Source organism: Orbicella faveolata, unplaced genomic scaffold, assembly GCF_042242905.1.
Source record: "Orbicella faveolata isolate gen_17 unplaced genomic scaffold, um_ofav_v1 contig_47, whole genome shotgun sequence".
Lineage (NCBI taxonomy): Eukaryota > Metazoa > Cnidaria > Anthozoa > Scleractinia > Merulinidae > Orbicella > Orbicella faveolata.
Window position 1 is genome coordinate 13342178 of NW_028301577.1, and position 27811 is coordinate 13369988.

The 27811-nt window shown below is 38.9% G+C and overlaps 2 protein-coding genes and 1 long non-coding RNA gene across 6 annotated transcripts in view; 1 reads left to right on the plus strand and 2 right to left on the minus strand.

Moving 5' to 3' along the window:
• The first annotated feature begins 1505 nt into the window (after positions 1-1505).
• On the plus strand, positions 1506-3084 carry LOC149097232 (uncharacterized). The gene is made up of 2 exons (XR_016204377.1): positions 1506-1693; positions 2750-3084. It is a non-coding gene; the product is annotated as an uncharacterized LOC149097232 (long non-coding RNA).
• On the minus strand, positions 1868-2791 carry LOC149097233 (uncharacterized). The gene is made up of 2 exons (XM_089280494.1): positions 2722-2791; positions 1868-2388 (listed from the first exon to the last, which is right to left on the minus strand). Exon 2 carries the CDS (start codon positions 2370-2372, stop codon positions 1968-1970), a length of 405 nt encoding a protein of 134 aa, XP_089136620.1. The 5' UTR covers positions 2373-2388; positions 2722-2791; the 3' UTR covers positions 1868-1967.
• A 2053-nt stretch (positions 3085-5137) lies between the features above and the next one.
• Positions 5138-27811, minus strand: part of LOC110046231 (RNA-binding protein Musashi homolog Rbp6-like) — a 32290-nt gene continuing 9616 nt past the window's right edge. Inside the window, exons 8-16 of one of the 4 annotated variants that reach the window (XM_020751916.2) lie at positions 24870-24952; positions 15309-15402; positions 14646-14729; positions 14076-14180; positions 13413-13592; positions 12357-12553; positions 11847-11869; positions 10175-10202; positions 9812-9923 (exon numbers count right to left, since the gene is read on the minus strand). In XM_020751916.2, the coding sequence (XP_020607575.2) occupies positions 11864-11869; positions 12357-12553; positions 13413-13592; positions 14076-14180; positions 14646-14729; positions 15309-15402; positions 24870-24952 (749 nt within the window). In that variant the 3' untranslated portion in view covers positions 9812-9923; positions 10175-10202; positions 11847-11863. The other 3 variants (XM_089280493.1, XM_020751915.2, XM_020751914.2) reach the window with 3 other exon arrangements.

Genomic DNA, 27811 nt, shown 5'->3' on the forward strand with positions numbered 1-27811 from the left:
TAAACTTGGATATTACCCCCTTTGTAAACACGGAGATGTCAAGTCCGATGACCAAGCAATTAACACACCAAGGTGTTCGCTGATAGATTTTAGGGAAAATCGCAGACTGTGTGCAACCTCGTCTCCAGGGTCTTCTCCTCGACGATTTTCAAACTCTCCCGCCCGCCATTTTGAAAAGAGGAGAAGGCCCTGGGGACGAGGATTAGAGTGTGAATCAGTTTAACAGGGCTGAATAACGTCTGCGCATGTGCGAGAGGTCAGCACAACAAAATCAAATTTCGGCGCGAACGTGATGTGTGGTTCTTTCGTGTTCAGTTGAATGACGACAAGAAAGGAGCAGAAATTTTACCATTATTTTGGCACCTAAACGCAAATATCTCCTTTTTATGCTTTGGAAAATGACAATTTGAACAATTCGAAGTTTTTGTTCCCAAAGAAATGCCGAGAAATACAAGAAAACTTGTAGTTAACGCGGTAAATATTTAGAGCTTTGGATTCAACCGCCACGATTCCGGCAGGTTTCTTTCACAGGTCACAGGTCACAGGTCACAGGTTAAAGGTTATAGGTCACAGGTCACAGGTCACAGGTCACAGGTCACCAAAAAATATGCCAAAACGTCATAAAACAGATGCATACAAGTGCGTCCAAAGTGCAACTATAAGAGCTCTTGTTTAAAAAAAAAAAAACGCGTAGGGGAAATCAGTTGTAGCACTGAAATAAAAAAAAAAATTGATCCAAAGAAAGCCAAGACATATTCTGTTGAAAATATAAATTGTTTGTAGCCTTTCAATATAATATGAAAACGAAAGAGGCTTACACTGATCCGTGAATTATGCATTTACTTACGCGTGATTTGTGAACCAACGACTTTTGCGGGAATAAATCACTTTTTTTGGAGATTTTATCGTCATTAAAGCTCGTAAACTACACCAAACTAAATGTAAAACCTGCCCATTCCACGCGACTGAGAACTAACCACAGTGACAGTGAACCAGGAGGACCTAGAATCTAGTCTGTCACGATGTGTAACCCATGCACACGGCATTTCGATGCATCAAAATGGAGGGTTCTGTATGTTTTGCGAAACGTGGATAGAATTTGTATTTTTATGTAACACATGATTTAGCCTTTGCATTTTTACGTGAAAAGTGATTTTTTTCTGTTAACGTGAAGCTGTTTTCGAATTTTTTGTGATGCGTGAAAAGGCCGATTACAATGCGTGAAATTGTTTTCAGAGTAGGTATAGGGGACCCTCTTGTTTCTGTTTAGTACATACTCGTTGTAAAGATTTCAAAAAAAATGTAGAAATAAAACAGTTCAATTTGCTATCACAATGAATTATCTTATTACGGTAAAATATATTAACACTACATGTCTGAAAGCTACATTTCAACCCATTTCGTACATATACCACCCCTAGAAATTTTTTCATGAAAATTATAGAATAAAACATTTTTAGGTAGGGTTTGTTGCATGGAAACATCGATAAACCTCTCGTGAATCTCAGTAATTGTTACATCGCGAAATTTACTGAGTGTTTTGATTGTGACCTGTGACCTGTGACCTGTGAAAGAAACCTGCCGCCACGATTCAGCGTCGTTTCGATTGACAGTCGTTTGCTTCGTTTGAGAGAAAAATGATGTTTGGGGGACATTGACGGCAACACGAGAGTTTGGAAAAGTGTCGCCAGACGTGAGTATTACGATCTTAGTTTGTTTTGTAATCAAAATGGCACCTTTCTTTAGCGAGTCGTAAAATTTATTTTAACACAAACGCTGTGGTATGGAATTGCTGTCGTAAAACTTATATGGTCAGCACCTGCATGCACTCGTAAGCTTACTCGCAAGACTTAAAGCTCAAAAAGTGCTTTCTCCAGGAACGTATATTGTTGGCTACATGTACCTATACAACTGTAGAGTACTTTTATGTACAGAGTTTGCTTATCTTAATCGATCGATATATTTCATTATCTAAATGAAGCACATGTTACTGTTCCTAAATTATGTGGGATGCTGTTAATCGTTTTAAACCATGAAAGCAGTTCAAACGCTGCATCGTTTGAGGCCATTGCCAAAAATGCTCCACTTGTCCCATGGTAATGACTGTCAAACACAGTTATTCCATTCTGTGTAGGGATGAATGCCACCGTTTTGTCATTTATAATGAAGATACATGCTGTCTTGGTATTGTTCAGCTGGGCTTGGTTTAAGTGGTACGGCAGGCTTGCTGCTGGAGTCTGCTCTCCGATGATACTGACTGGCAACTCTGCAGAGACATCAAGGCTATCAAGGGCTTTTGTCTGCTCCATTTTAGTTGCTGCTTCCTGCACACCATACAGCTGCCCACCACTGTTTTCATAGTATTTAAACATAGCGGTCTGGCACTGGCTACAAAATATAATGTATAATGTATAATGTATATTAAAAGCTTCTCTACTGCATCTGCATGTGCGTAAACACTCATTCGAATGGAAGAACCATTTCTAATTATTTATAACTATTTTTTAAACATTAATTAATGTAGTGGGGGATGATGTGGAGGGAATGTTTAATCAGAAAAATCATTTCATTTTAGAATATACAAATTTACTCATCTGTCGTACCTGCATGTTTCCTCTTGTTGCAGTGCCTCCTCAGAGTTATTTAGTTTTAATTAGGAAATACAATTATATACTTTATCCTACAGGAATAGTAAATTTGTTGAAACTTCTACATGTATACCTGAAGATGTTATTTCCTTATTTTCCAGTGTTTTCCCAAGTTGACTGACCATGCTTTGTGAAGCATTCTCCTGAGGAGATTCATACCGTAACATTGTCTCCATGTTGTTATTACTGACAATTTTTATAATTAGAAATTGATTATTATCACATTTAATTATTATATGTGCATGTACCTGTCTGCCATCAGGCGACTGAACACTGGTTGGAGAGGAGGTTGACAGTTTACTGTTTCTCTGTAAGGAGCAGATACATGATAAAATATTTTGGTATAGTTCTGGAACGACTTTTTGTGATAAGAAAGTAGAAATATGCAGTATTGTTTTGGTGGGCAGAATTGGCAAATAAACAAATGAACAAAATATGGCTCCAGCCTATTTTGTGTGTGTGTGTGTGTGTTTGTGGACTTTGTGGGACTGGTATTTCAGTTTCAGGGGCATCAAATATTAGTTATATGTTGTATAATTATCTCAGTGTTGCATTAGACGAAAACACGCACTTCACTTACTTGTACTGGTGGGACATAGTCTGGATCACTGGAGAAAACACTATCAGCAATCGTGAACACTTATTACACCATCGGGTGGGTAACCCGAAAACACTGACCCCCAGTCCGCGGATCCCCACTACGGACCGGGTCTGCGGACTACCTATGGACCGGTCCACAGACTCCCTCAACGGACCCCCTCTACAGACCACCCCCCAAAATATAATAAAATTAATAAATAAAATATTTCATTTACGGGTTGTCTAATAGATTACTCGTGACAGCGAAATTCCGAATGTTACATTGAACAAATGTAACAGACCTGGATTCAGGCTCTGGTGCAATTCAAATCATTACACATTGCTATTTCCTTTGCTGTGGCCATAAAATATACGAAAGACACGTACGGGGAAGCCTCCGGGAAGCCTCGAAATTTGTGCTCTTTTCCCTCTGCCATTTTGTTCAGCCCATTTTCCCGTGGGTTCGTGAACTCATTCCAGGCTTCACAATTTGCTCAGCGGAATAACAGATACAAACAACAATTAACGGCCTAAAAATATATCTTCCATAGCCTGATTGAGCCACGAATGGAAGGTAAGAACTTTCCTTCTTACCATCGGCATTTCCTTACGCTGAAAAAAGCTTTTAGGCATTTTTTTGGGGGAGGGGTTGGGGGGGGGGGGGTTGGGGTGTTAAAACCCGAGTCTGTTACATTTGCACAGTGTAACACTCGAAAAATCACCGACACAAGTCTGAATCTATTTGGCAACCCATAAGTGAAATCTTTATTTATTATTTTTACACTATTTTAGGGTGGTCCGTAGGGGTAGTCCATGGACCGGTCCGTTGTGGGGGTCCGCGGACCGGGGGTCAGTGTTTTCGGGTTACACCCATCGGGTTCCGGGCCGGTAAGTAGGGACATTAGCTCCTACCCGATCAAAGAGACGGTAAAACCGCCTGGGGACTTTTCTTTTCGACAGCTCAGTGGAGTGCTCCAAGAGTGGAGACGAGCAATATTCATTCGCTTCCCGAGTGGCTCTCATCCAATGCCGAGTACAGGCCCAGCAATTTAAATTCCCGTCCACGAACCGAGCAATGGCCTCGTCAAACCACCTCAGTCGACCTTGGCATGTTTCTCTAGCTCGTGTTAGCTTAACAAACCAGAAAGTCCGCTCATTTGGTTTTGCATTTGCCCCAAAGAACAATAGAATGGACGTAAATAAAGTCCAAAACACGGCGAAAGATGTCATCTCCGAAGTCCTCGATAAATCTATCGTGTTCACGCGCTGTTTTCACCAATTGTACAAACTTTAAACCCCTGTGTACAAAAAGGTATGTGCCGGCCAATGGTCGAGGGAACTAGTGTAAAGATTTCTCTCTACCGTTTTTAGTTTGGCTCTACTTTTTCCCCATAAACCGGGCGCTATACGAAACTTTTTGAAAACGCCGCCATTTTTTCGAGGTTTGTTATGGTGCCCAGGCCGTTCGCTGCAGCACGAGCCATGAGATCTCGAACATGCGCAGACGTTATTCAGCCCTGTTAATCAGTTTAGGATAATTTGAAGTCAGCGCGGTAACTTTAAGCTATGAGCCCTTTACTTCAAAATTATAAGATCCAGAGCCAGTGTGGTCTCCAAGCTGGGGAGTGAGGGGGTTTGCTTTGCAGTTTTTAAGAGAAACGAAGTCTGTGTAGCAAACATCTCTTTCCGTTTTTCGGGCGCGGAGATCGAGCTAGCGAGCGAGCAAACAAGCGCGCCTGGGGTGAGCAAAAAATGGGGAGAAGTAGGGAGGGGGCGAGCGAGAAGAGGGAGAATGTGTGTGGAAAGGAATGCTCCTTATTTTTTCGCACTCGCTCGCAGTTTTGTTCCCTTTACGAGCTAATGGACGCCTGCTATGCAGGCTAGGAGAAACGATGGAACAAAACAAAAAATTCTCTGTACAAATTTTATCCATTGAAATACAGCCATATACATCATGTTTCAAGGACTAGATTTTCCGAGTGTTTAACACAGCATGACTAGGTAGATTAAAACTAGTAGCAAACGTGGATTCATTTGATGAAATCCATGCAACAAATGAACTATATACCCAATTCCTAAAGGGTGTCGACACGCCTTACAGCACTGCTTCAATTCTTGACCTAACTTGGTTCATCAACAGCATTTGCAAAGTGTTTGGAACACTGCACTGTTGCCATGAATGTCAAAGCTGTTCTCCTGCCAGTTACCGCCCTGGGCGTGATTAACATTAACAATATTCTGTCTGTTCTGTAGGCGTGCGGCACCCCTGAGGACCTAAACAACTATCCTGTTCTATGATAATTCGCTCTTAGAGTGGTTTTTGGCGAGAGCTGCAGCGGACTAATTCAGTAGCACTTTATTAGGTAACACCACCACAAGTATATGACGCTTACAGGCTGATTTGCTTCAGTGGCAGGCAAGAGAGAGAGAGAGAGAGAGAGGAGGGGGGGGATTTTTGAGGCCTTCATCTTGTAACTTTAAGACCATTATAGCTATGAAAATGAAAAAAAAAAGGAAAAAAAGGTCCAATAATGTTTTCTTTGAGGTCCTTAACATGGAACGATTATGTCACGCGACTTAGAAATAACGCCACCATTTCTGAAGGGCCACCATCTTGAATTTTATGATTCTTAGTAAAACGCTAGAAAATCGCAAAAATGATTCGAAAAAGTCAAAACCGATACAGAAAGTTAAAATTACCAAAGAGGGCTGCTGCAATAAAGCTCAATTATATTTCGTAAAAACAACAAAATTCAAAATTTGAAAAACATGCCAATCAAAATATGGTTGCATGGAAAAAATCAAGAACATTGATTTTGATAATATATGCCAAGTTGTTCAGAGGACCGTTTTATCGAAAGTCGCCACATTTGGAGTCCATTGCTTTGATGCTTTTAAAGTTACAAGCCTTCAATGTCGGTGAAGGTCTCAAAATTCTCCCTCCCCCCAAACCCCCACTAGTATGAATAGGGTTATAACAGGCAGATGAAATATTCAGCTAACAAAAGAGTACATTACGATAAATATTTACCGCCTCGCAGGACAGAAATGAGAGAATGATTGCATCTAAAGCACTGGGCACACGGTGCACCTTTGCACAGCGTTTGTCCCTCACATCACTCTACGTCTTAAATATTGTTATCTGCGTGAAACAACTGTGTGGACACGAGCTGCTATTCTCTCGTGAGAAATATCGCACGGTGTTTCCGAGGCCTTAGTAGATGTTCAACATATGCACGGTTTGGCCCTTAGCGTCATCAATCTTGCCTGGTGTACCTTATAACATTGCCTATACAATAATAGTGGCTGTTGAAGCTAACTCTTCTATGGTGAAGCTTATTAACAAGTTAACGCTTTTTGCCCTACGCGCGGCACCAACCACTACAAATAAAGATCGCGACTGATACAAATCATCACGCTCTGTATTAAGATTTCTTTCAAAGTTTTGAACGATTTTAAGAAACCTTTGAAAATATATACTTACTCTCCTTTTTCGAATAAAATACGTTCAATAATCTCTTATCACAAACTTGTTGTCCCGTGTAAGACAGCCAACAGGTAAAAATCACGCATCGTAAAACACTCACTGCTTAGGTTTAGTTTTCCACATTAAATTTAGTTTAAAAACTTTGTATTTTTGATATTTTTAACTTGTTTTGCTGACTATTTTAGACGGGAAAACGATCAGTACAAACATGTGGTAGAAGATAAATTTGTTACAAAATTACGCATACGAATGGTCTTACGTTTTAAAAATCTACTACCTACTATCGGTACTCTTTACAAGCAATACTGGTTGTAATCTAACTAGTCAAATAAAATTCAGCGGGGTTACTACGAACCTCCTTTGCAGGCGTTATTCGGGTCGTCACACAACACTCCGTTACAGGTAGTAGCGTTGCGTGACATCCCCAAGGAGGCTAAAGCTGTCGCTTGAGCACAGTTCACAACAATATCATCATTGTATCTATGATTATGCTACTTCGTTTTAAAAAAGGATTAAATGATAATCAAGATCAGGTAAGCCAGGTTTTCAAATTAAAAACAAAGGAACGCCTTCTACACGTTCTGCAGTCTTATTAAATGCAAAAGAAAAACCTTTCAGTCTAAAAATCGTATAAACGACATTGGGTTTTAGCTTCATGATTCTTGCAGCAAGGACTTTTTTTATAGCAAAGACAAAAAGTTTAGGTAGCCACAGCGCATTCCCCACAAAGGAAAACAAGACACCCCCTAAAAAGTTGAAATTGAAGAATTGACTACTACGTCTCTGTTCACTAAACGAAAAAAAATGATTTGGCGAAAAGTTGGTATCTTAACTTATTCCTGGCCTTTCCCTCTATTTTTTTTCCTGTTAATCGACATCATACATTGATGTAGCGATAACTACAGGATACTTCTTTCTTTCCAGAACCATTTGAGTTACACATTGAAAGAAAAATAAAAAAACTTAAACAAATTGAAATTGGCTTTTTTTTTTCACAAAGCTGCTGATTTGAATGCAAAAAAAAAAACAAGGTGTAGTTTCATAATTCGTTTTTCCTCATTACATAGAACAAAGATTAACGCGGCTCAACCCTCTCGGATAAATATCTTAGGAATTTAGCTCAAAATTGACTGATAAGGCGAAACTGTGTAACACAATTTAGTGCTGGCGTGATACGAACTAGGGATCGCCAAATATCACTAAAAATGTGAATATACTTTAAGAAATAATAGATTATCAAGAAACATAACAGATAAGAATAAATATAGGGTACTCGATTTCTTTGTGAGTACGCATTCAAATTTCACTTTAGATTGGCGAATCAATTTCTCTTTTTTTCAGCCAGGCCTCTAATGTTTGGCCCTCTCTACTTCGTCAAGTCCTGATCATTTTGATTTTCTAAATGACCATAAGATATAAACGTTGAGATCGCAAACGGGAACGTTGTGAATTTATTATTTTGTGAAATATAACAACATACATAATAATTTAAATGATCAGGACCTAACTTGAACATCATCTAACTTGGCAGTTTAGTTTCACCACTTTAAATATCTACAACAGTTGATAAGTTATTAGAGTGGCAAAACTACTGGTTTCTCTCTCCACATTCTTGGCTGTGCGTGGCGCATGCTCACGAATAAAATCTCTTGGATTTATTATTAATTTTTCTTTTGAGAAAACTTAAATAACTTCACACGTTCGTTGTCTTAAACTAAAACACTACCAGTGCACTATTTTTTGCTTGTTTCTTCTTGCTTGCATCCGTCACTTATAAAGTGGCGTAACAAGTGATACTAAATTCCCTCACAAAACCAGCGATGAAATGCTGATGTCTAAGTTTTCTCAAAGTAACGAGGAGCAGATGAAAGCAACGATAGCTCGTCTTGAAGAATAGACCGAGTACGCGGTGTCCGTCAGCGACGTTGCTTGGCAACCTGACGCATCCTCAATGCACATGACTGAAATGAATCATATATCGTACTTCTAAGCGCGCCACGCAATTTAATAAAACACTCAATCAAAATGTCTCATGCGCCTTCATCTGCTCGTCGTAAAAGGCCAGTTTTTGAAACTGACAAACAAAAAGACACATTTTTCATACAACAAATCAGATCAGTCGAAAAACCAGAAAAAGAAACGTATTAAAGAGTGACATTTGATGTCATTTACATACACAGAATAACGAATACTCCGGGGGGCATGAGAGAACTGCTAACCATGTTTTTCTAGTCCTATGACGCTACACTGTAGTTTAACTTGATACCCAAATATACCTTAACTATTCCATACCTTACTTTGTGCAGAACCGTGCATTTTATCTATTTCAGTAACGTTAACTTGTCCAAGATAACGCCAACATGACCGTTCCTTTTTGATCTACAAATCTCACTAATCAGCAAACATTATAACTACGTCCTCTGGGACAAACATTGAAGGAATTTTCAAGTTGAAGACCTTTGGAGCACATAGAGAAAAACCCTTGTTTGTGCCACTATGATGTTACAAATTGAGAAGGGAGATTTTCGCCGTGATTCTGGAAATGCTTCTTGACTTTCGTCATCAAATTTTAAGACAAAGTTCTCGTTTATTCCATGTTGCTTTCTTGTTTTTACTGTTTTTGTTTTTAATAATGTTAGTTGATTATTGTTTTTAACTGAAATCACAATGTTCCAATGTGGCAATACTCTTGAAAATTCCTTTAATTTTGATTGAAACTATAAACAAGCACGTGCCTAATCTCGTGCTAATCATGTGCTTGTTTTTCAGGAATCAAACAATGACCCTGAGTTGCGGTGTATCTGGACTCTGGAATGGGAGTCGGGTTGATTTTTTCACATACATTCTGTAGCAATAAAACTGGCCTTGATAACCGCCAAACACTTGTCCCACCCTTCCGTTTAAACCCTACTACACCTGAATTACAGAAAATTGTGTGCGTTGTATATCTAAGAAAAAACCTTACACCCTTATAGGAACCAAAATTTATATCTCTACAACTACGTTAAAATTAAGACGAGTTCATTAAAACTGTTTCCCTTACTTCTTTCAGACACTAAGCAGGGATAATTTTTTGATATAAGACGCCTCAGAATCAATGTGGTTTTGTACCTTCATTATGAAACCTTATGGCGGCAACATCAAAAGCAGAATTCTGACTTGAAACAAGTTTGTAACATTGACACTTGAGCAGAGTCCCAGGAAGAAGTCTGAAAAGAACCCAGTAAAATACCACATCAGAGCTGTGAAAATAAATATCAGTATTAAGAAATAAGTAACCAAGATTTCTTTTGAAGTTAGCTCAGCGGAGAGTTGCGCGCGAATTAGAAAGACTTGGGACTGGGCCAGGAAAAAGTCGTAACTCGCTCCAGACTCCTTGCAATCAGCGATTTTCCGAAGTTTGCAAGCTGAGCGCATGTATTTTGTAGGCCTGGACAAAATTTTCAAATTCGTTACGTACCACTGCTTCTTCAGTGCCCTACTGCAATCTGAAACAAAGAGGGAAAACAAAGATAAGTAAAGTTGCCATGAACGTTGGAATTTATGCGGTGTAGAGCGCTCGGAAAGTTGCGTGTAAAAGAGTCCTTAACGGGTAAGTGTGGGATGAACTAGAAAGCTAACCTTAATGATGCAGAAATGATACTGGAAGGAACAGCTTCCTTTTCCGCTGTTCCTTCCAGTAGTCAGAATTTTGCTTTTTCACAAAGTTTATCCGTAAATAAGGGAGATACGTGTTTACAAAAACTGTTTTTGTCATTCAAATTTCGAGGCCTTGAAGCAAAAGAACAGCCAATAGTTGTCTGTGACCTTTGCAGTTGTCACCTCAGTTTCAGGTGGTTAGACGTGTCAAGTTGAGGTTATTTATTTCAATCAACTGCAAAGTTTTGTGGTGAACTTCAGAAGCAGTATATTTAACAACTTGACGTCAGTTTTTCGTGCATCTGTCCTGTTAGTGATCATGAATTTCGTCATAACATTGTCAAAGTAGCTGTGGGTCCACAAGGCGATAGCCAAGTGGATCTGCAGACTACTTTGACAAATAGTTATGACGACATTCATTGTCAATTATGGGACAGACGCATGAAAAACTGATGTCAATTTGTTTTTTACAATAACAAATTGTCAAATTGTCTGCTCTCACTTGTTGCCTCCACATCACATACATTATAAATTCATGTGTCTGTCTGCTTATGACAATGAAATTTAGCTAATGAGCATGCAAGAATTCCTGGTTATTTTGAAAATCTGTCTGGATTTGTGAAAAGCTGTCAAGAATGGTGTAAAACTTTTTCATCTGACCACTGGCAATAGCTGGTAGTCATGCCTGTGCAGCATTTGAAAACCCAGGGGGGCTTCTGCAAAGAAGGGTTGTAGCAGAGAGCCCAGGGTTGCCCAGGGTCCTGGCTACCAGCTAGCACCAAGCCACCCCCAAGGGTCTTAACCCAGGAGAATGGGTTGGTCACAGAGAGAGGCATTTTTGGCTAAAACTTTAGCTGATCATTTTCTTTGCAGGACAGCCTTGGCCAACCATGCTGTGCAGGCTTAGGTACCTGCAGCCAGACAGCCACACACAGGCAAGGTGGGTGAGTAGGTTGTGTAGTGACGGACTGCCTGTGATTAATTGATTGAAAACAAAGCCTGTCCATTTTCGTGAAAAAGTGGCAGGCTCATTAATGTGTTGAAATTAATGCAGTTTTCATAAATCCAGACATAAATATACACAAAACAATCAACTTACAGTACTGTGTAAACAAATTTCACTGAAATTCAGCTATTGTTCACAGACATGTATACCAAAACTTTGCTTCATTTTAAAAAAAAAAATATATATATATATATATATATATATATAGATATGTTTAGAACTTTCCAGTTCCACAGAACTACACCTTCGGAAACCAATAGCAGATAAGCTAAAGATGCCCACAAGTAGTGAAGGGTGCACTCATTTTTGCTTCTGGGTTTCAGAGGGTGCCTGGATTCACTTCTGTTTACATCAGTATGTATTGTACAAACTCAATTTGGAAAGTTCTACACTGCAGTTATAAATGATGTAGCTTCAATCAAGAAGACCATCTGTGGTACAAGGTAACAGAAAGTGAATTTTTATTCTTAACTATTAGAATACTTACAGTGATGCACTCCTCCGTCAGAACTGTCAAAATAAATTGGATATTGATAATTAATCACTTGGATTGCACCACGTATCCAGAATACTGCTACCCACGTTGTTTTGGTGCTATGTATCAAAACAAGTCAATTTTGGTTTTTTTCTTTGACTTTAGCCTTTACACAGTTATGTACAAGACAAATAAGCTGTTCTTAAGGACGAGAGGAGGCATCTACCATTCTAAGGTAATTTACATGTACACATGTTAATTTATGCAAATAGATAATTATGCTATTTTTTAATAAATGTTAATTTTATGCTGAATTTTTAGTATTGATTTATAATGAATATGCAATGAAATGGATACTGACTAAGAAAAGTTTCAGATTTTCATTTTGTTTATATTTAAAGTAAGATTTATTAATGGCTCCTTGTTTATAAATTAAGTACTTTGTGTACTGTTGTAGGATTAATTTTGAAGGAGATCTTAACTGTATTGTTCGTCGTAAAAAGAAAAGTTTCAATCACTTACTGCCATGGCATGGCCAAAGCCTGTAGGCTGAGGACTGGTGGCTGTATATCCCAAACCATCTGCTGTAGTATTTGTGGCAGAGTTGATATAACTGCTAAGGTCTTGAACAGGTCCTGGGCTTGTCGCAGCTGTTGCAAATGCTCTCGACACAGGAGAGGGTGGGGGTGGACCAAATGCCTGGGTTGGGTAGTTCATGCCTGTTTATAAATTGGTAGATTAACGAGTTTAGAACTGAATATTAATGATTTTCTTTTTTTTTCATTGTAATGTAGCTGTCAGGTTTAATAAAATTTGGAGCTGACTTATTGTGTGTATCTCAGGCTGAATTCAGCCCTTTGTGCTCTTGTTTAGAGTGCTTTGTAATATGTTTCCTTATGATTTGTTTATAATGAAAATTACCATCTACTATGGAAAGGATGATGCCATAAATGACACAAGAACCATAGTCTCTCAAGGCTGTTTTGTTTTCTTGTGAGTAGCATGGTGGCCTAATGGTAAGTGCACTATATTCTGGATCAAGTGAAACAGGTTTAAATCCTGGCTAGGGTCATTACGTTTTGTTCTACAGCAAGACTCTTCCCTCTCACAAAGCTCTCCACCCCGGTATATGACTGGAAACAAGTGAAATTAATAATGGCGGTCTTCCTGTGATGAATACAACTCATCCAGGGGGGAGCAGAAATACTGCTAGTTGCTTCATACTACAGAAACCAAGATACACTGCAGCAAGATGGGACACTTAAGCCTGACAAAGACTTCACCTTTGTTTGGTTTAGGAGTCAATGGCTTAGTGTCAAGCCAGCTCTGAGATAAACAGATAAAGTTTTTGCTTTACCTCAGCACTTCTGCAATCAATGTTTGGACCTCAAATGTTTTGCGGTTAACATTGAGATTTGCCCAATACCAAGTATAACACACTAGTTATATAACCAAGAAAATCACTTGCACTTCCCCAACTGTGCATTTAATTTTTTATGTTTCTTTATGTGTCCTCCCCATCCTCTCCACAAGAGTCCTGTGTTCTGGTTCTAATCACAGACTTGCTATTAAATGTACCTGGGTAGTCAGTGTAATCCTGCATGGCTGGATTAACTTGAGGGATGTCTGGTGGTCTGTTAGGTCCTGAACGTCCTCCCTGGTTATTTATGGTGGCATATTCTGCATAGTATTGACCACCTGGTGTCCGTCCTCTCTGGTCCGCAGGGTTCATATATCCAGCAGGGTAACCTGTGAAACCTTGAAAGGATGTTAACTTTTCAGTGTCTAGGACTAAAAGACAAATGCTCTATACTGCACTGAAAAAGGAAGTTACAATAAGCACTCAATAAACGCTGTTCACAAGTCAAAACTAATGAGAATTAAGTTTATCTAATATCAACACTTGAATCAATCTCAAGAGTTCATTACTCACATTTGATTTTGGTGGTTCCTAAATATCATTTGGCATGTTGGTCAGATCATTTTATTACGCAGTGACAATGATTCTGATCTATACATTTGAGCATTTCATGAGCGTAAAAACCTAATGCATGAATTACAGGTAGTAATGATGCACAACCTAGTCTGTCAGCATATTCCAGTCTAGTAGACTGACATTACACAAAGAGAACCTTCGATGGTGCAAATATTATACCAATAGCATTTTGATGTCAAAATTAAGAGGTAAGGTTCTGCTTGCAAAATATTTCGGGCATGAGAGAGGATGCTGTACATACTCACCAAGCATTCCTGGATAGTTTCCCAGATATCCTCGCCCTTTGCCTCTCACTTGCCTGTTTTGTGCTGCAAATGCTGCAGCAGCCGCAGCTGCAGCTGGATAGGAACCTGAAGATGTCAGATCAAAGAAAAATATTTATTTAGCATCAAAAATATACCAGTTATGTCATATGTATGAGCAGTTTTACCATAAACCCATAAGACTCTGAAGCAAGCTTTGGCCTGCTCTTTCGTACATAGTTTGAGCAGTTTTCCCCTTTTGTCTGTTTAAACATTCATGGCGTAGTCTCCATTCAAGCCTAGTGGCCCATCAGGCCAGTGTTTATCTCTGGTGACTACAGCATGAAGCAACTAGTCTGAGTATTTCCACTTCCCAGTGGATGAGAAACTAGTCCATCACAGGAAGTCTAACATGAGACAGTGCCACATCTGATAATAACTGATCCGTCCAGATTAGCTGAATGCTACCAGTGGATCAGTTACATTTTCTTAACATCAAGTGAAGTAAAGTGCGTAAAAGTGTATATGCAATCCACTGCCATTGATCACCAGCAATATCTTTACAGTAGATACCTGGAAATGGGTAGCTTCCAAATCCTGGACCAAAACCAGATGGAGCAAAACCACGAGGAAATCCAGGAGCAAAGGGATTGTACACTGTGAAAAGAAATATGTAAGTTCATTATTAACTTCAAATGACATTTTGCAACATATTTGTCATGCTACAGGTCAATCTTTAGTGGAACTCTGTTTCTCTGAATTGTTCACAGCTAAAATGGCTAAAGAATTTAATTTAACAGGAGATTATTTTGAAATTCACAATTATTATTATTAATCGTGGAACACCTGGAAACTAGCGAACAGCTAAGTGTGTACTTGTCCATGTTAAATACAGTATGTCTATGTCTATTACCAATAGAACTGCAACATTCTTTATTTTAAGGCCAATTTATCATTCCTTTTATTGGCTTTATCTTCAAAGAAGATGGTTAACTCTGAAACCACAGTATGTGGCTATTGTTAATTTCTAAACTGGAACAGGGTAAGTAGATTTTGGGAGTTCTGAGAATAAAAAAATTTCTTCAGGACAAGAAATATATGTGGCTGTATTCCAAGTATTCTCAATTAAACACAGAGAGCATTTAAATTTGACACTAGCAGCATTTGTAGCATTTAATCCAGAGCCTGTGGTATTAAAAATAAATTGATCATAACACTAGGTCTCACTGCACTTACAGAATCCTCGCCCAGCTAAGGTTCTACCAGCACGACCACGCCCACCTTGCAAACTTTGCATCACTTCTCTAGGTTGAGCTTTCTTTACCTCAGTCTGCAAAAGAAGTTGTAAATTACCAAATAATGTTATTGTTCAGGGAAGAAAATTTGAATTTTAAATTTAAAAAAATCAACACACTTCAACAGTAAAATTCACCTCTGAGTAATCGCCACTTCAACATGCTTGATCAGTAATTGAGTCTTGATCAAAGATTTCCATACAACAAAGTTTTTAATATTAATTGCTCCTGCAGTGTTTTGGCTCAGAGACCAAAAACTAGCCTGTGTAGCAGCCGTTTCTGTTCCTTTTCCGGGCGGAGAGATCGAACAAGCGAGCGAACGAAGGAGCGTGCCTGGGGTGAGCAAAAAATTGGGGAGAAGTGGGGAGGGGGTGGGGAGAAAAGGAATCACCTGCAGTCAATCCCAAACATTTTACCAAACTCCGTTTACCCACCAACGGGGAGAAATAGTGTAATTTGATTGGTTAATAGCCTGTCAGTCAAAAAGTAACATCAGAAATTTGACATTCATGCATAATCTGTCATCTGGAACATAACAAGATCAATACAAATAGCGGAGTCCAAGGAAGCATTCAAGTTTTCTGTTCAGGAAACGAAGATCTTTTGCAAAATGGCAAACACATCGATCTCTCAACCTTACTTTGCTTCACATGTGTTTATGAGGGGCACTTTATGTTGTCTTATAAGTGGGAATTTTAAGTAGAGTGAAGCCGTTAGACAGTGCTTTGCAAATTTTAGAGGTCATTGGTCTACATGGTTACCACTGTTATCTACATGTTGCTTCGCAGAGTTTGACACCTTTTCAAAATTTGTCATGTGCTTACATTTGTATCAGCTCATTTCTATTGCAAGATATGTTTTAAAGTCTCTAAGTATTGGCTTTCGAGGGAAAAAGTTTGACATAATTTGTGAGCATGTATTGTGCACATCTATTGTGCTGCCCGGCTGGTTGATTCAGCAGAACTGTCAAGTACAGTATTATGGTGCTATGGTCATATCTTTGTCCAGTTTTTCTTCGGAGTCTGCCATAGCTTTACTTCAAGAAAGCTATACATTTGTACAGAGACATCCATTTCTTGCATCAATTTGATCAAGCTTATGTACCTCCATTTTCCAAACTTTGTTTTCTTTAAATGAACAATGACAGACATGGCAATTGTCCGAAGCCATATCATTATAAAAAGGAAGCGTATTTGTGCGTACTATTTGTTTTTAGTGGACTCTATCAAGCTCATGCTGGGTGCTTGTCAAAAATGATTTACCAGAAGTTAATAATCATTGGTTCTCATGTGACTGTTGGCACCCCAAGGGAGCGTGGCTATTTGGGGGCATTCAGTAAAATGTCTGGGATTGAATGCAGGCGTTTCCTTCGCTTGCCTCACCCCCTCCCACTGCTCCTTATTTTTTGCACTTGTTCGCATTCCCTTCGTGTGCTTTTTTGGAAACACCTGTTATGCAGGCTAACCAAAAACCCAAGAAGGCATCATCAAAGTCTTTGTGTGAAATTTATAAGAAGTTAAATGATGATTTACAAGACATAATTAGACTTAAAACTGGAATAAATCTCAGTTGACAACTAAGGCATGGAAGGAAGGTGGTCTCTGGTAAGACTTCCTGCAGGCCATGATACATTGGATGTGTAGTTTCAGAAAATACTCATATACCCCTCCTCAGAGGGTATTTCACATAAGAACCCCATCTTCCAGAAATTTCCATTATTTGTAATGCAATTATAATGAATTTCCCAAAGTATTATGTACGGCCCTCAACCCCTCCGGAAAAATTCACTTTGGCACGAAAGTGTGTTAAAGTTGAAGGGAACACTCACACATACAATAACAATACATACAGCAATTTCTTTTAACACACTTTAAAAGCAACCAGATTAATGGCAACTTGTCAAATTATCTTTCTGTATAATCATGTCCCTTGGAAAATGTTGTACAATTTCCCGTTAAGGACTGTTTGAATTACTGTGGATGAAATTGTGGATGAAAAACTTTTCATCCAAAGATATTGACTGCTGCTGGATAGATTCAGAGAATGATGTGAAAAACATCAGTGCAGTTTTGGCCCATTTAGCGACTTCATGTAGACTGGTAACAAGTTAAAATGGCTGCCATGTCCACATAGCAGTGAGTTCTTGGCACTTGTTAGCGTCCAATTATGAGCTTTTTAAAGAAAGAAAATTCCCTCAACTATAATACCATTGAAATACAAGTATTCCAGAAAGATCTACTAAGTATGTAAGGAAGGAGTTTTGAACAGCTTGATGAGTACTTGAATCTGTATTGAATTGAAGGACATCTGGAAACTGACACAGCTGTCCAACCTCCCTACCCCCTGTGATTTCCTGTGTCTTTGACCTCCTTATCCCTTTCGGAATTTCCAATTCCCTATGGATACTTTCTGGCACCATACATTGCTGTTGTTTCATTCAGTGTGTGAAGTTTATGAAGTGAACTGTTCTGGTTTTACAGTTAGTTCCACTGCTTATTCATCATGTTAAGAAAAGAAAGAATTTGAGTGTGTTTTGTCATGTACCCCTATTACCATATGAGGAAGTAGCAGATCCCATTAAAATAGTGCTCAATACACATATAGTGTAGAGCTGAGTATATGAGTAATAACGAAGAGGCAAGATTTGCTGTTACTCCGAGTTTCGTGCTTACGCACTCATCAGACAGTATTTAATGATAAGCATTCCTATCAACTAGATATATATACACGGTATTAAACAATAGGCTAATTGTTGGACTAGTTGCATTACAATAAGTGATAGTTATACTGGAAAACAATAGGTGTGAAGACAGAAATTACGGGGACGAGTATAAACTGCGTGGGTGCAGTACAATATAAAGAAAGTGTCAAGCGTTCTTCAAGTAGAATTTGTTCTCGTGCCGGCATTTAGAAATAAGTTCTGATCTTTTGTTTAGTAGATTGTCGTTGCTATGTTTGATAATCATTAGTTTTTCTGTGAGGCAGAGGTCGCATCGTTTGGAAATGTTGTTGTAGGGTCTTGCACGGCTAATAATTGACCATTTGATGTTGAAGTCTTGTTTTTTGTCGTGTAGTTGCCAGATGTATTTAGAAAGCTCGGTGCTGTTGATGTGTTTTCTGTGCTTAAATGTGGATTTGTGCTGCGAGAATCTCTGTTTGAATGTTCCTTCTGTCAGTCCAATGTAGTTCTTGGTTGTGTTGTTAGTTGTAACTTGTGCGTTGTAGATTACACTGGAAGTCAGGCATTTGTTGTCTAGCGGGCATTGGTCTTTTTTGCGGCAGTTGCATTGCTCTCCGGTGGTTGCGTTGGCGTTGTTGTCGGCGTTTGTTATTTTCATGTTGTGTTTGTTGATTACTGTTTTCATGTTGTCCATGCAACTGTAGCTGACTTTGACGTTGTTTTTGTTGAAGAGGCTGTGGTATTTATGTTGGTTCGGAAAGTGCTTAGATATGAGCTTCAGGAATGTTCTACCGATGTTTGTCTTTACGTTTTTACTAAATGGAGGGTTGTACCATATAATGTTTCTTTGTCTGTTGCGTCGGGGGCGTGTTGGTTGATTGTCTTCGTTGTAAATTAGTGTTTCAGAGTATCCGCTGGCTTTCAAAGCAGTTTCGTAGATTGGTTTGGCCTTGTTGAATTCGTGTTCGTTGCATGAGTTGGCGGAAATACGGCGATTGATGGATGCTGGAAGTTGCTTTATTATGTTAGGTGGGTGGTTAGACTTTGTGTTGATGTACTGCGGTTCGTCGTTAGGCTTTCTGTAGGGGCAGTAGGTCCCTTTTGTAAGATCGAAGGTGACGTCCAGGTAGTTAACAATTTTCATGTTAATCTGTATGGTAATGTCGAGTCCATATGTCTTGAAGCGTCTTGTTATGTCCTTCCTTGTACGGTCTGCTTGAGGTCCAGAGATGTTTTTGAAGATGGCAAGTCCGTCGTCTCTGTAAAGCCCGATGTTGTCTATCCCGTATGTGTTACACAGGTCGTCGAGAATGAATAAGCCTACGAGCTCGCATACTTCGGCTCCGTCGAAGCTGCCCATAGTAACGTCAAAAGAACTGTTGTTTTTCTTGATCCAGGCGGTGTTACTGTCAAAGAGAAGGGATTTTCTTGAATGCATAATAATATCGATGTCGCGGTCCGTAATGGAAGTGAATTGTTTGGCGAAGTTGATTGCGTCTGTAAGAAGTTTCTCAGTAATGGAAGGGTAGAAGTTCTCAATGTCAAATACGGCGAAGGTATGTTGATCTTTGTGTTGTATAGAGGAGAACCAGTTGATGACGGATGATGAGTTTTTCCATTGGTTAAGGCCAGTCTTCTGTCTCACAGTCGTGTTAATGTTCGCGAGGATTTCTTTACTGATACGTCCAATCTCACTTTTTGCAGGGTTAATGAGTCTACATGTAGGTTTGTTCTGGAAGTTGTCTTTGTGGTCTTTGAGTGTTATAAAAGCCTGTCGCTCAGCCATGCGTTCCGCGCGGTCGTCAATGTTCAGATTAGTAGCAATGACTTGAGCTTCTTTGTTAATAGCAGTAATCGTATTAGAATTTGCTTTCTTGTACGTCGATGTGATATTGTCCTTGAGAAGCTTGTCGTGCGAAGCTTTGTCTACTTCGTAGTAGTTGGTTGTTTTGTCAGCAGGTATGAATGTTTTTGTGGAGTTGTTTATTTTCCTAATGTCTTGTTGTAGATGGTCTTGGAAGTCATCTCGTATTTGCCTGAATTCAATGTTCTTGATCATTTCGTGCACGTCAGTTTCAAAGTTGTTTAGGTCTTCGTTCTGAGGAGGGCATTTTCTTGATTTAAAACCAAAGTTGTTGTTGTCAATGCGTGCGTAAGCACGAAACTCGGAGTAACAGCAAATCTTGCCTCTTCGTTATTACTCATATACTCAGCTCTACACTATATGTGTATTGAGCACTATTTTAATGGGATCTGCTACTTCCTCATATGGTTATATTCGCTCCTGCTTAACAACAGTAGAGCACTTTTCGCCGATCGCCGTTATCCACAATGGAGAAAACAAGATTCAACTATTCAATGAAGAACATTCCTATCCCACCAAGAAACTCCTACCTCAAGAAACTCATCGAAAAGACCGAAAGTGTAATCAAGCGTATGCGTTGGAAAGCCTTCTTCTTCGAACAGAATAAAGATAAGAATAACACAGACCACAACAACGACGACGACAACATTGACAACAACAACTTTGGTTTTAAATCAAGAAAATGCCCTCCTCAGAACGAAGACCTAAACAACTTTGAAACTGACGTGCACGAAATGATCAAGAACATTGAATTCAGGCAAATACGAGATGACTTCCAAGACCATCTACAACAAGACATTAGGAAAATAAACAACTCCACAAAAACATTCATACCTGCTGACAAAACAACCAACTACTACGAAGTAGACAAAGCTTCGCACGACAAGCTTCTCAAGGACAATATCACATCGACGTACAAGAAAGCAAATTCTAATACGATTACTGCTATTAACAAAGAAGCTCAAGTCATTGCTACTAATCTGAACATTGACGACCGCGCGGAACGCATGGCTGAGCGACAGGCTTTTATAACACTCAAAGACCACAAAGACAACTTCCAGAACAAACCTACATGTAGACTCATTAACCCTGCAAAAAGTGAGATTGGACGTATCAGTAAAGAAATCCTCGCGAACATTAACACGACTGTGAGACAGAAGACTGGCCTTAACCAATGGAAAAACTCATCATCCGTCATCAACTGGTTCTCCTCTATACAACACAAAGATCAACATACCTTCGCCGTATTTGACATTGAGAACTTCTACCCTTCCATTACTGAGAAACTTCTTACAGACGCAATCAACTTCGCCAAACAATTCACTTCCATTACGGACCGCGACATCGATATTATTATGCATTCAAGAAAATCCCTTCTCTTTGACAGTAACACCGCCTGGATCAAGAAAAACAACAGTTCTTTTGACGTTACTATGGGCAGCTTCGACGGAGCCGAAGTATGCGAGCTCGTAGGCTTATTCATTCTCGACGACCTGTGTAACACATACGGGATAGACAACATCGGGCTTTACAGAGACGACGGACTTGCCATCTTCAAAAACATCTCTGGACCTCAAGCAGACCGTACAAGGAAGGACATAACAAGACGCTTCAAGACATATGGACTCGACATTACCATACAGATTAACATGAAAATTGTTAACTACCTGGACGTCACCTTCGATCTTACAAAAGGGACCTACTGCCCCTACAGAAAGCCTAACGACGAACCGCAGTACATCAACACAAAGTCTAACCACCCACCTAACATAATAAAGCAACTTCCAGCATCCATCAATCGCCGTATTTCCGCCAACTCATGCAACGAACACGAATTCAACAAGGCCAAACCAATCTACGAAACTGCTTTGAAAGCCAGCGGATACTCTGAAACACTAATTTACAACGAAGACAATCAACCAACACGCCCCCGACGCAACAGACAAAGAAACATTATATGGTACAACCCTCCATTTAGTAAAAACGTAAAGACAAACATCGGTAGAACATTCCTGAAGCTCATATCTAAGCACTTTCCGAACCAACATAAATACCACAGCCTCTTCAACAAAAACAACGTCAAAGTCAGCTACAGTTGCATGGACAACATGAAAACAGTAATCAACAAACACAACATGAAAATAACAAACGCCGACAACAACGCCAACGCAACCACCGGAGAGCAATGCAACTGCCGCAAAAAAGACCAATGCCCGCTAGACAACAAATGCCTGACTTCCAGTGTAATCTACAACGCACAAGTTACAACTAACAACACAACCAAGAACTACATTGGACTGACAGAAGGAACATTCAAACAGAGATTCTCGCAGCACAAATCCACATTTAAGCACAGAAAACACATCAACAGCACCGAGCTTTCTAAATACATCTGGCAACTACACGACAAAAAACAAGACTTCAACATCAAATGGTCAATTATTAGCCGTGCAAGACCCTACAACAACATTTCCAAACGATGCGACCTCTGCCTCACAGAAAAACTAATGATTATCAAACATAGCAACGACAATCTACTAAACAAAAGATCAGAACTTATTTCTAAATGCCGGCACGAGAACAAATTCTACTTGAAGAACGCTTGACACTTTCTTTATATTGTACTGCACCCACGCAGTTTATACTCGTCCCCGTAATTTCTGTCTTCACACCTATTGTTTTCCAGTATAACTATCACTTATTGTAATGCAACTAGTCCAACAATTAGCCTATTGTTTAATACCGTGTATATATATCTAGTTGATAGGAATGCTTATCATTAAATACTGTCTGATGAGTGCGTAAGCACGAAACTCGGAGTAACAGCAAATCTTGCCTCTTCGTTATTACTCATATACTCATGTACCCCTATTATATAATTCTGAGAGGCACATTCTGAGTGCCCATGAAGTAAAAAAAAATTACTGCTTATTTGAAAGGCTTTTCAAAGTAAAGAACAATCCTTATGGTGTTTTCCTTTTTGGAATATCTTTTTTCATTTTAGAGATATTTACATCTTTGTATTATGCAAATGAGGAAAGTGATGACATCATAAACAGTTCCACTTAAACAGTAAAACACTGAATCGAGAATATCTTTAGAAATATTGGAGCAGAGTTCTTCAAACCTGGCACCAGAAATGTACATCACAAAAGAAATAGAATGACACCTCCATGGCAACACTCTTGGCTCCAGTCTCTTTCTGTGAAAAACCAAATATGCCAATTTGCAACCCTTTAAATAAGGACAGAGGGTCTTGCTCAGAACACACATGGCTCCCATATTGTCTTACCTCTTCCCATTAGATTGTTGAGATAAAATCTGGGAATTTTAGTCTTAATTAAAACAGGATCAGCAGCGACGGCACGGCAGGTGTCATTTTGTTTCTTTTGTGATGTACATTTCTGGTGCCAAGTTTAAAGAACATTGCTCTAATATTTCTAGAGATATTTTTGCTTGAGTGTTGAACTGTTTTAGTGGAACCACCTATGACGTCATCACTTTCCTCATTTGCATAATACAAAAACAAGCCTTCAAATAATATTATTTTTGTCTATAGGCAGGTCATTTGTCAGGACAAGGACCAGTTTTGACCTGACAAAAAGCCAGTCTGGTCGGACAAAAAAAATTGTTTGTCGTTAGAAATTAAAAAGAGACATTTGAGACATTTTGGTATTTTAGTGTAGACTCTTCGCCAAAATATTGGTTGTAAATTTGAAAAGCTTATAAGTCAACTGAGTGTAAAATCGCTACTAACACCAGCAAGAGGACCTTTACATTACTTCTGGTATTATTTTACCTGTTGAAAATTGACAAATTTACAAACGTTTATACCCCTAGTCACACAAGCGTTTCCAATGTAACAAGTTTCCCAAAACATCTAGGGAAAACGGGAAAAGCGATAAAACAATCTCCTGCATGGACATTCAGAGACTTGAAAATTGGCTGAAATGAATTCTTCGACTTTTTCTGAAAGCAAGTTTCCTCTGGATGTTTTTGGGGTCAATCGAATAAAAAATTTGCGTAATTATTTAAAATGTGGAATTGGAGGTGGTCGTGACTATAAAGCATGACTAATCTGTACATTCACGCTTTTCACGAAAACATTTCTGTGGTACGGAAACTACATGTATATTTCAACCACACTGACAGACGTAAAAAAAACTATAAGAGTTAAAAATTAAACTGATTTTTGATCATACGGACTAGAAAAACATTTGGTTACGTTTTAGAGGTTTTAAAGTTTTTGGAAGCGATTGCATTCAGATAAACGAAACGTGAGTATTTGGGTCGTGTATTCAATTTCCATACTATTATAATCAGATCAATGTATTATGACTGAAAATTAATTCCACAACACTTGGTAGCAACAAACAACGAGTAATTACATAAGACCTCAGTTTTTAGTAGTTTTTCAGATGAACGTAATTCAGACTAAATGGGGCTTCACGATCTTTCACAACGCCACTGCAAAATGCGTAAATTAACATGTAGGGATAGTGGTGCTGATGTGATGTGTTTACAATTCGACATAATTATAACATTTGAGACGACACACTGCGCGAGATAAAATTCTTAGAATTGGAATAAAAACAAAACCGATAACAAAGCTTTTTTGCATGGTATTGTGTGGCAGTATAACAAAATAACTTGTCCCATATTCAGCCACAAATTTCCAGTTAAAATATTTTTCATTTTAGCAGAAATGCCCGGTCAGAGTGTCCGACCAGGCTAAGCTTTTACCTGTTAAAACCTCAAATTTACCGGACAATTGTCCGATGACCAACTGTTATTTGCAGGCTTGCAAAAATGTAAATATCTCTAAAACAAAAAAAGATACTCCAAAAAGAAAAACGCCATTCTTCTTTACTTTGAAAAGCCTTTCAAATGCACAGCAATTATTTTTTACTTCATAGGCACTTTAAATAGTCTTATAAATGTAAAACCGTCTCAGTTACCTTTTTATCGTTGATCAGATGGAACTGTTCCTCACAGGCACTTTCCGCAGCATCTTCACTTTCAAAAGTTACAAAACCAAAACCTTCAAATTAAAAAAAAAATTCTGTTATTAGTATTTTTATTTCAAGAGTGGAATACCAACATGGGCTTTATAGTCAGAGATCTTTGAAGCAAAAGCATTAAGTAGAAGGAAGATATTTTGTTTTCTGACATAAAGAATGTTGAGTAAGTTAAAGGGATTCCATTGTAAATAAAACAATTAAAAGCGTGCAGATGACTCTTGCATGGAATATGCCTTTAAAAATTATATACTAGTCAGTTGCGAAAACATGACAATTGAGATGAGATTTCTCATTACAGTTCCATTTTCAAGTACATTCTGACTGAACTGTGCATGAAGTATAAAGTACATTTTCATTAACCGCGCGGCCATGGGCCAAGCGCGGTTCATGTTCTACCCTTGGTTTATTTTTTTTTATTTCTTTTTTGTCGGAGACCAGACGCAGATCTCCACTCGGCCAACTTTGAATTACGCAATCTGTAATGTTTACTCGCCAAACCTTGTTTCTTCAGGGTCAACGGAAATCTCAGATTACAAAATCACGCTGAACCTACACATTGCAAAAAAATCTCTTCAAAACCCTGACATCGAAGCGATATATCACTTTAGCGTTAATAGCCTCCACACATCGGCAGAAGGTAAATCTATTCCTTAACAATCCAGCTTTATCGTGCTAAAATTTCAGCGAAATCGAACAAAACCAGAATTAATTAGAATTTTTTGTGACCTCACTCCCCAGACTTGACCTAACAAAGGGAGCAACGGTCGCCCATAGCAACCGAAAAACACAAGCATAACAAAGCCGACGTTTCAGCCAAAAAACTCCAGAATTATCGCCTGAGAGCTTAAACTTGAATGGGAACATCTTTTTCGAACTTTTTTCAACTCATTTAGACAAAAGAATGGCCTCAGCAGGCTACAAAAATGACCAAGAGAAAAAACAGAACAAGACAGCAGAACAAACCGATAATATTTCACCGCGTGGCTTTCAGCACGAAAACGAAAATACAGCTTACTTCTGGATAAATTCAGCCTTAGAAGCCACCAACTGGTCCCATATTACTTTCTGTATCCTTACAAGTGTCCTGACTTCCATCTCCAAAAGATTTTGCCCCAATTTTGAGTAAATAAACATTTCGCCGACAGCGATCACCATTACGGTGGCTTGCATACTAAATTAGCTAACTTGACAAAATTCTCCCGAGGGGGGAGGATGTGACGAAAAGAGCTGAAAAATGGCCTGTAATTGGCTAATGATGAGATCTCCCCACTGTCCAAATTTGGTGAGAATCGAAAGTAACGCCAATTTTCTGTTACGTTTTCAATCTGTAGCCACTGGACTGACCAAAATTGATACATCAGTCGGGATAGAGTTTCATTATTAAATTACATGACTTGTGTGACTACTTTGCTAGCCCTTTACTCATGGAAAACACCAATCAAATTTAATCATGTCTTTAAAGAAAGAAAGGTGTTGTTAATAGTGTTATTATCGTGTGGTTCATATCGTTCATGACCATACATATCCCGAAGAAAGTTCTAGATTAGGACCATTACGTCATCGGAGATTTGTCAACGGCTACCACTGATGGTGCAATAATACAGTTTGTGTTGATCAAGTGATGTGATGTCTACAGTAAGAAAAGAATCAATGACTGCTTTGAAATGTGCACTACATTCCGACGGTAGTGCTAAGCAAACAGTTAAATTTTAAAAGTGCGGTTATAAGATCTAAAAGATCTTCTTGTTTTTATATCATCTCAATGCATTTGAGAAATCACAGACTAGAATTCTGTGCTGGCAGAATGCCTTTTTTTGCAACACAACAATAGAAAGGCTAGCAGGATGACTGGTGCCCAAATTTCAGGCAAGATGTCCATGGATTTACACAGAATAATTATTTGGCCTGACAGTTTTATTCTGTTCCTTATGAACGATTTATCTTCTCACATCTGATTTGTTGATAGGGAATGGAATTGAGTGGCCTATGCAGTGTTTCAGCCAGAAAATTTTACTTGAGGGCCAAAGTGGCCCCTGAAGACCTTTTTCAGGGGCCAATTTTTTAGGAAAGGGGCCAATAAATTGAAAGCTACAGAAGGAAAAAATGCATCAGGGTACCAGGGAAAATAAAGCAGTTTATGAGGGTCTATGATAAAATTGAATTAGTGCTTTTTGAAGTGTTTCAACTCAATAAAGTTTCTTTTGAATCAGATACTAGTATGAAGGATCTGTGCATTACAAGAGAACAATCCTTAGGCATACACGAAGTAGTCAATGATCAAGGGTTTGCAATGCATTGTAGGGCAATTTCATACACGAATCAATATTGCAGCAAAGCAAAAGGACAGATTGACTTCTTTTCTTATGTTGATTGTTTTAGAAGCAACAATCTTTCAATATGATTTTCTAGAAGGACATAATGTGTGACAAAATAGCAGTTATTGATTGTCAACACAAAGAAATGTAGTCAGCATTATGGCGACTAAACCAGAATTTTTGGTTGCCAAGGATGAAATATTAGTTGCATTGGCGACCATATCGTCACAATTTTGAGCCCTGGGATGGCTTTTAAAATACTATGCGTGTGTTAAGCACGGAGTCTTGTAAAAGGAAAGGGCGAAATTGGCCCCTTTCTCGTTTTTCTGGGGGCCATCTCTGATTGCAGCGCAGGATTCCCACAATGGTGTGCTCTGGCAAAAACACTGCCTATGTCACAGCTTGCACATTCACTGACATGTGACCTACTCAATGAGTCTCAAGGGGTCTTTTTGCCCACCACAGAGGGAATTTAAAGTAAGCGCTCCCTCCTCCCCAGAATTTCCATTCTTTGAACACAAAAATAACCCCTCACCCCTCTGGAATTTCCACGAGTATTATGCA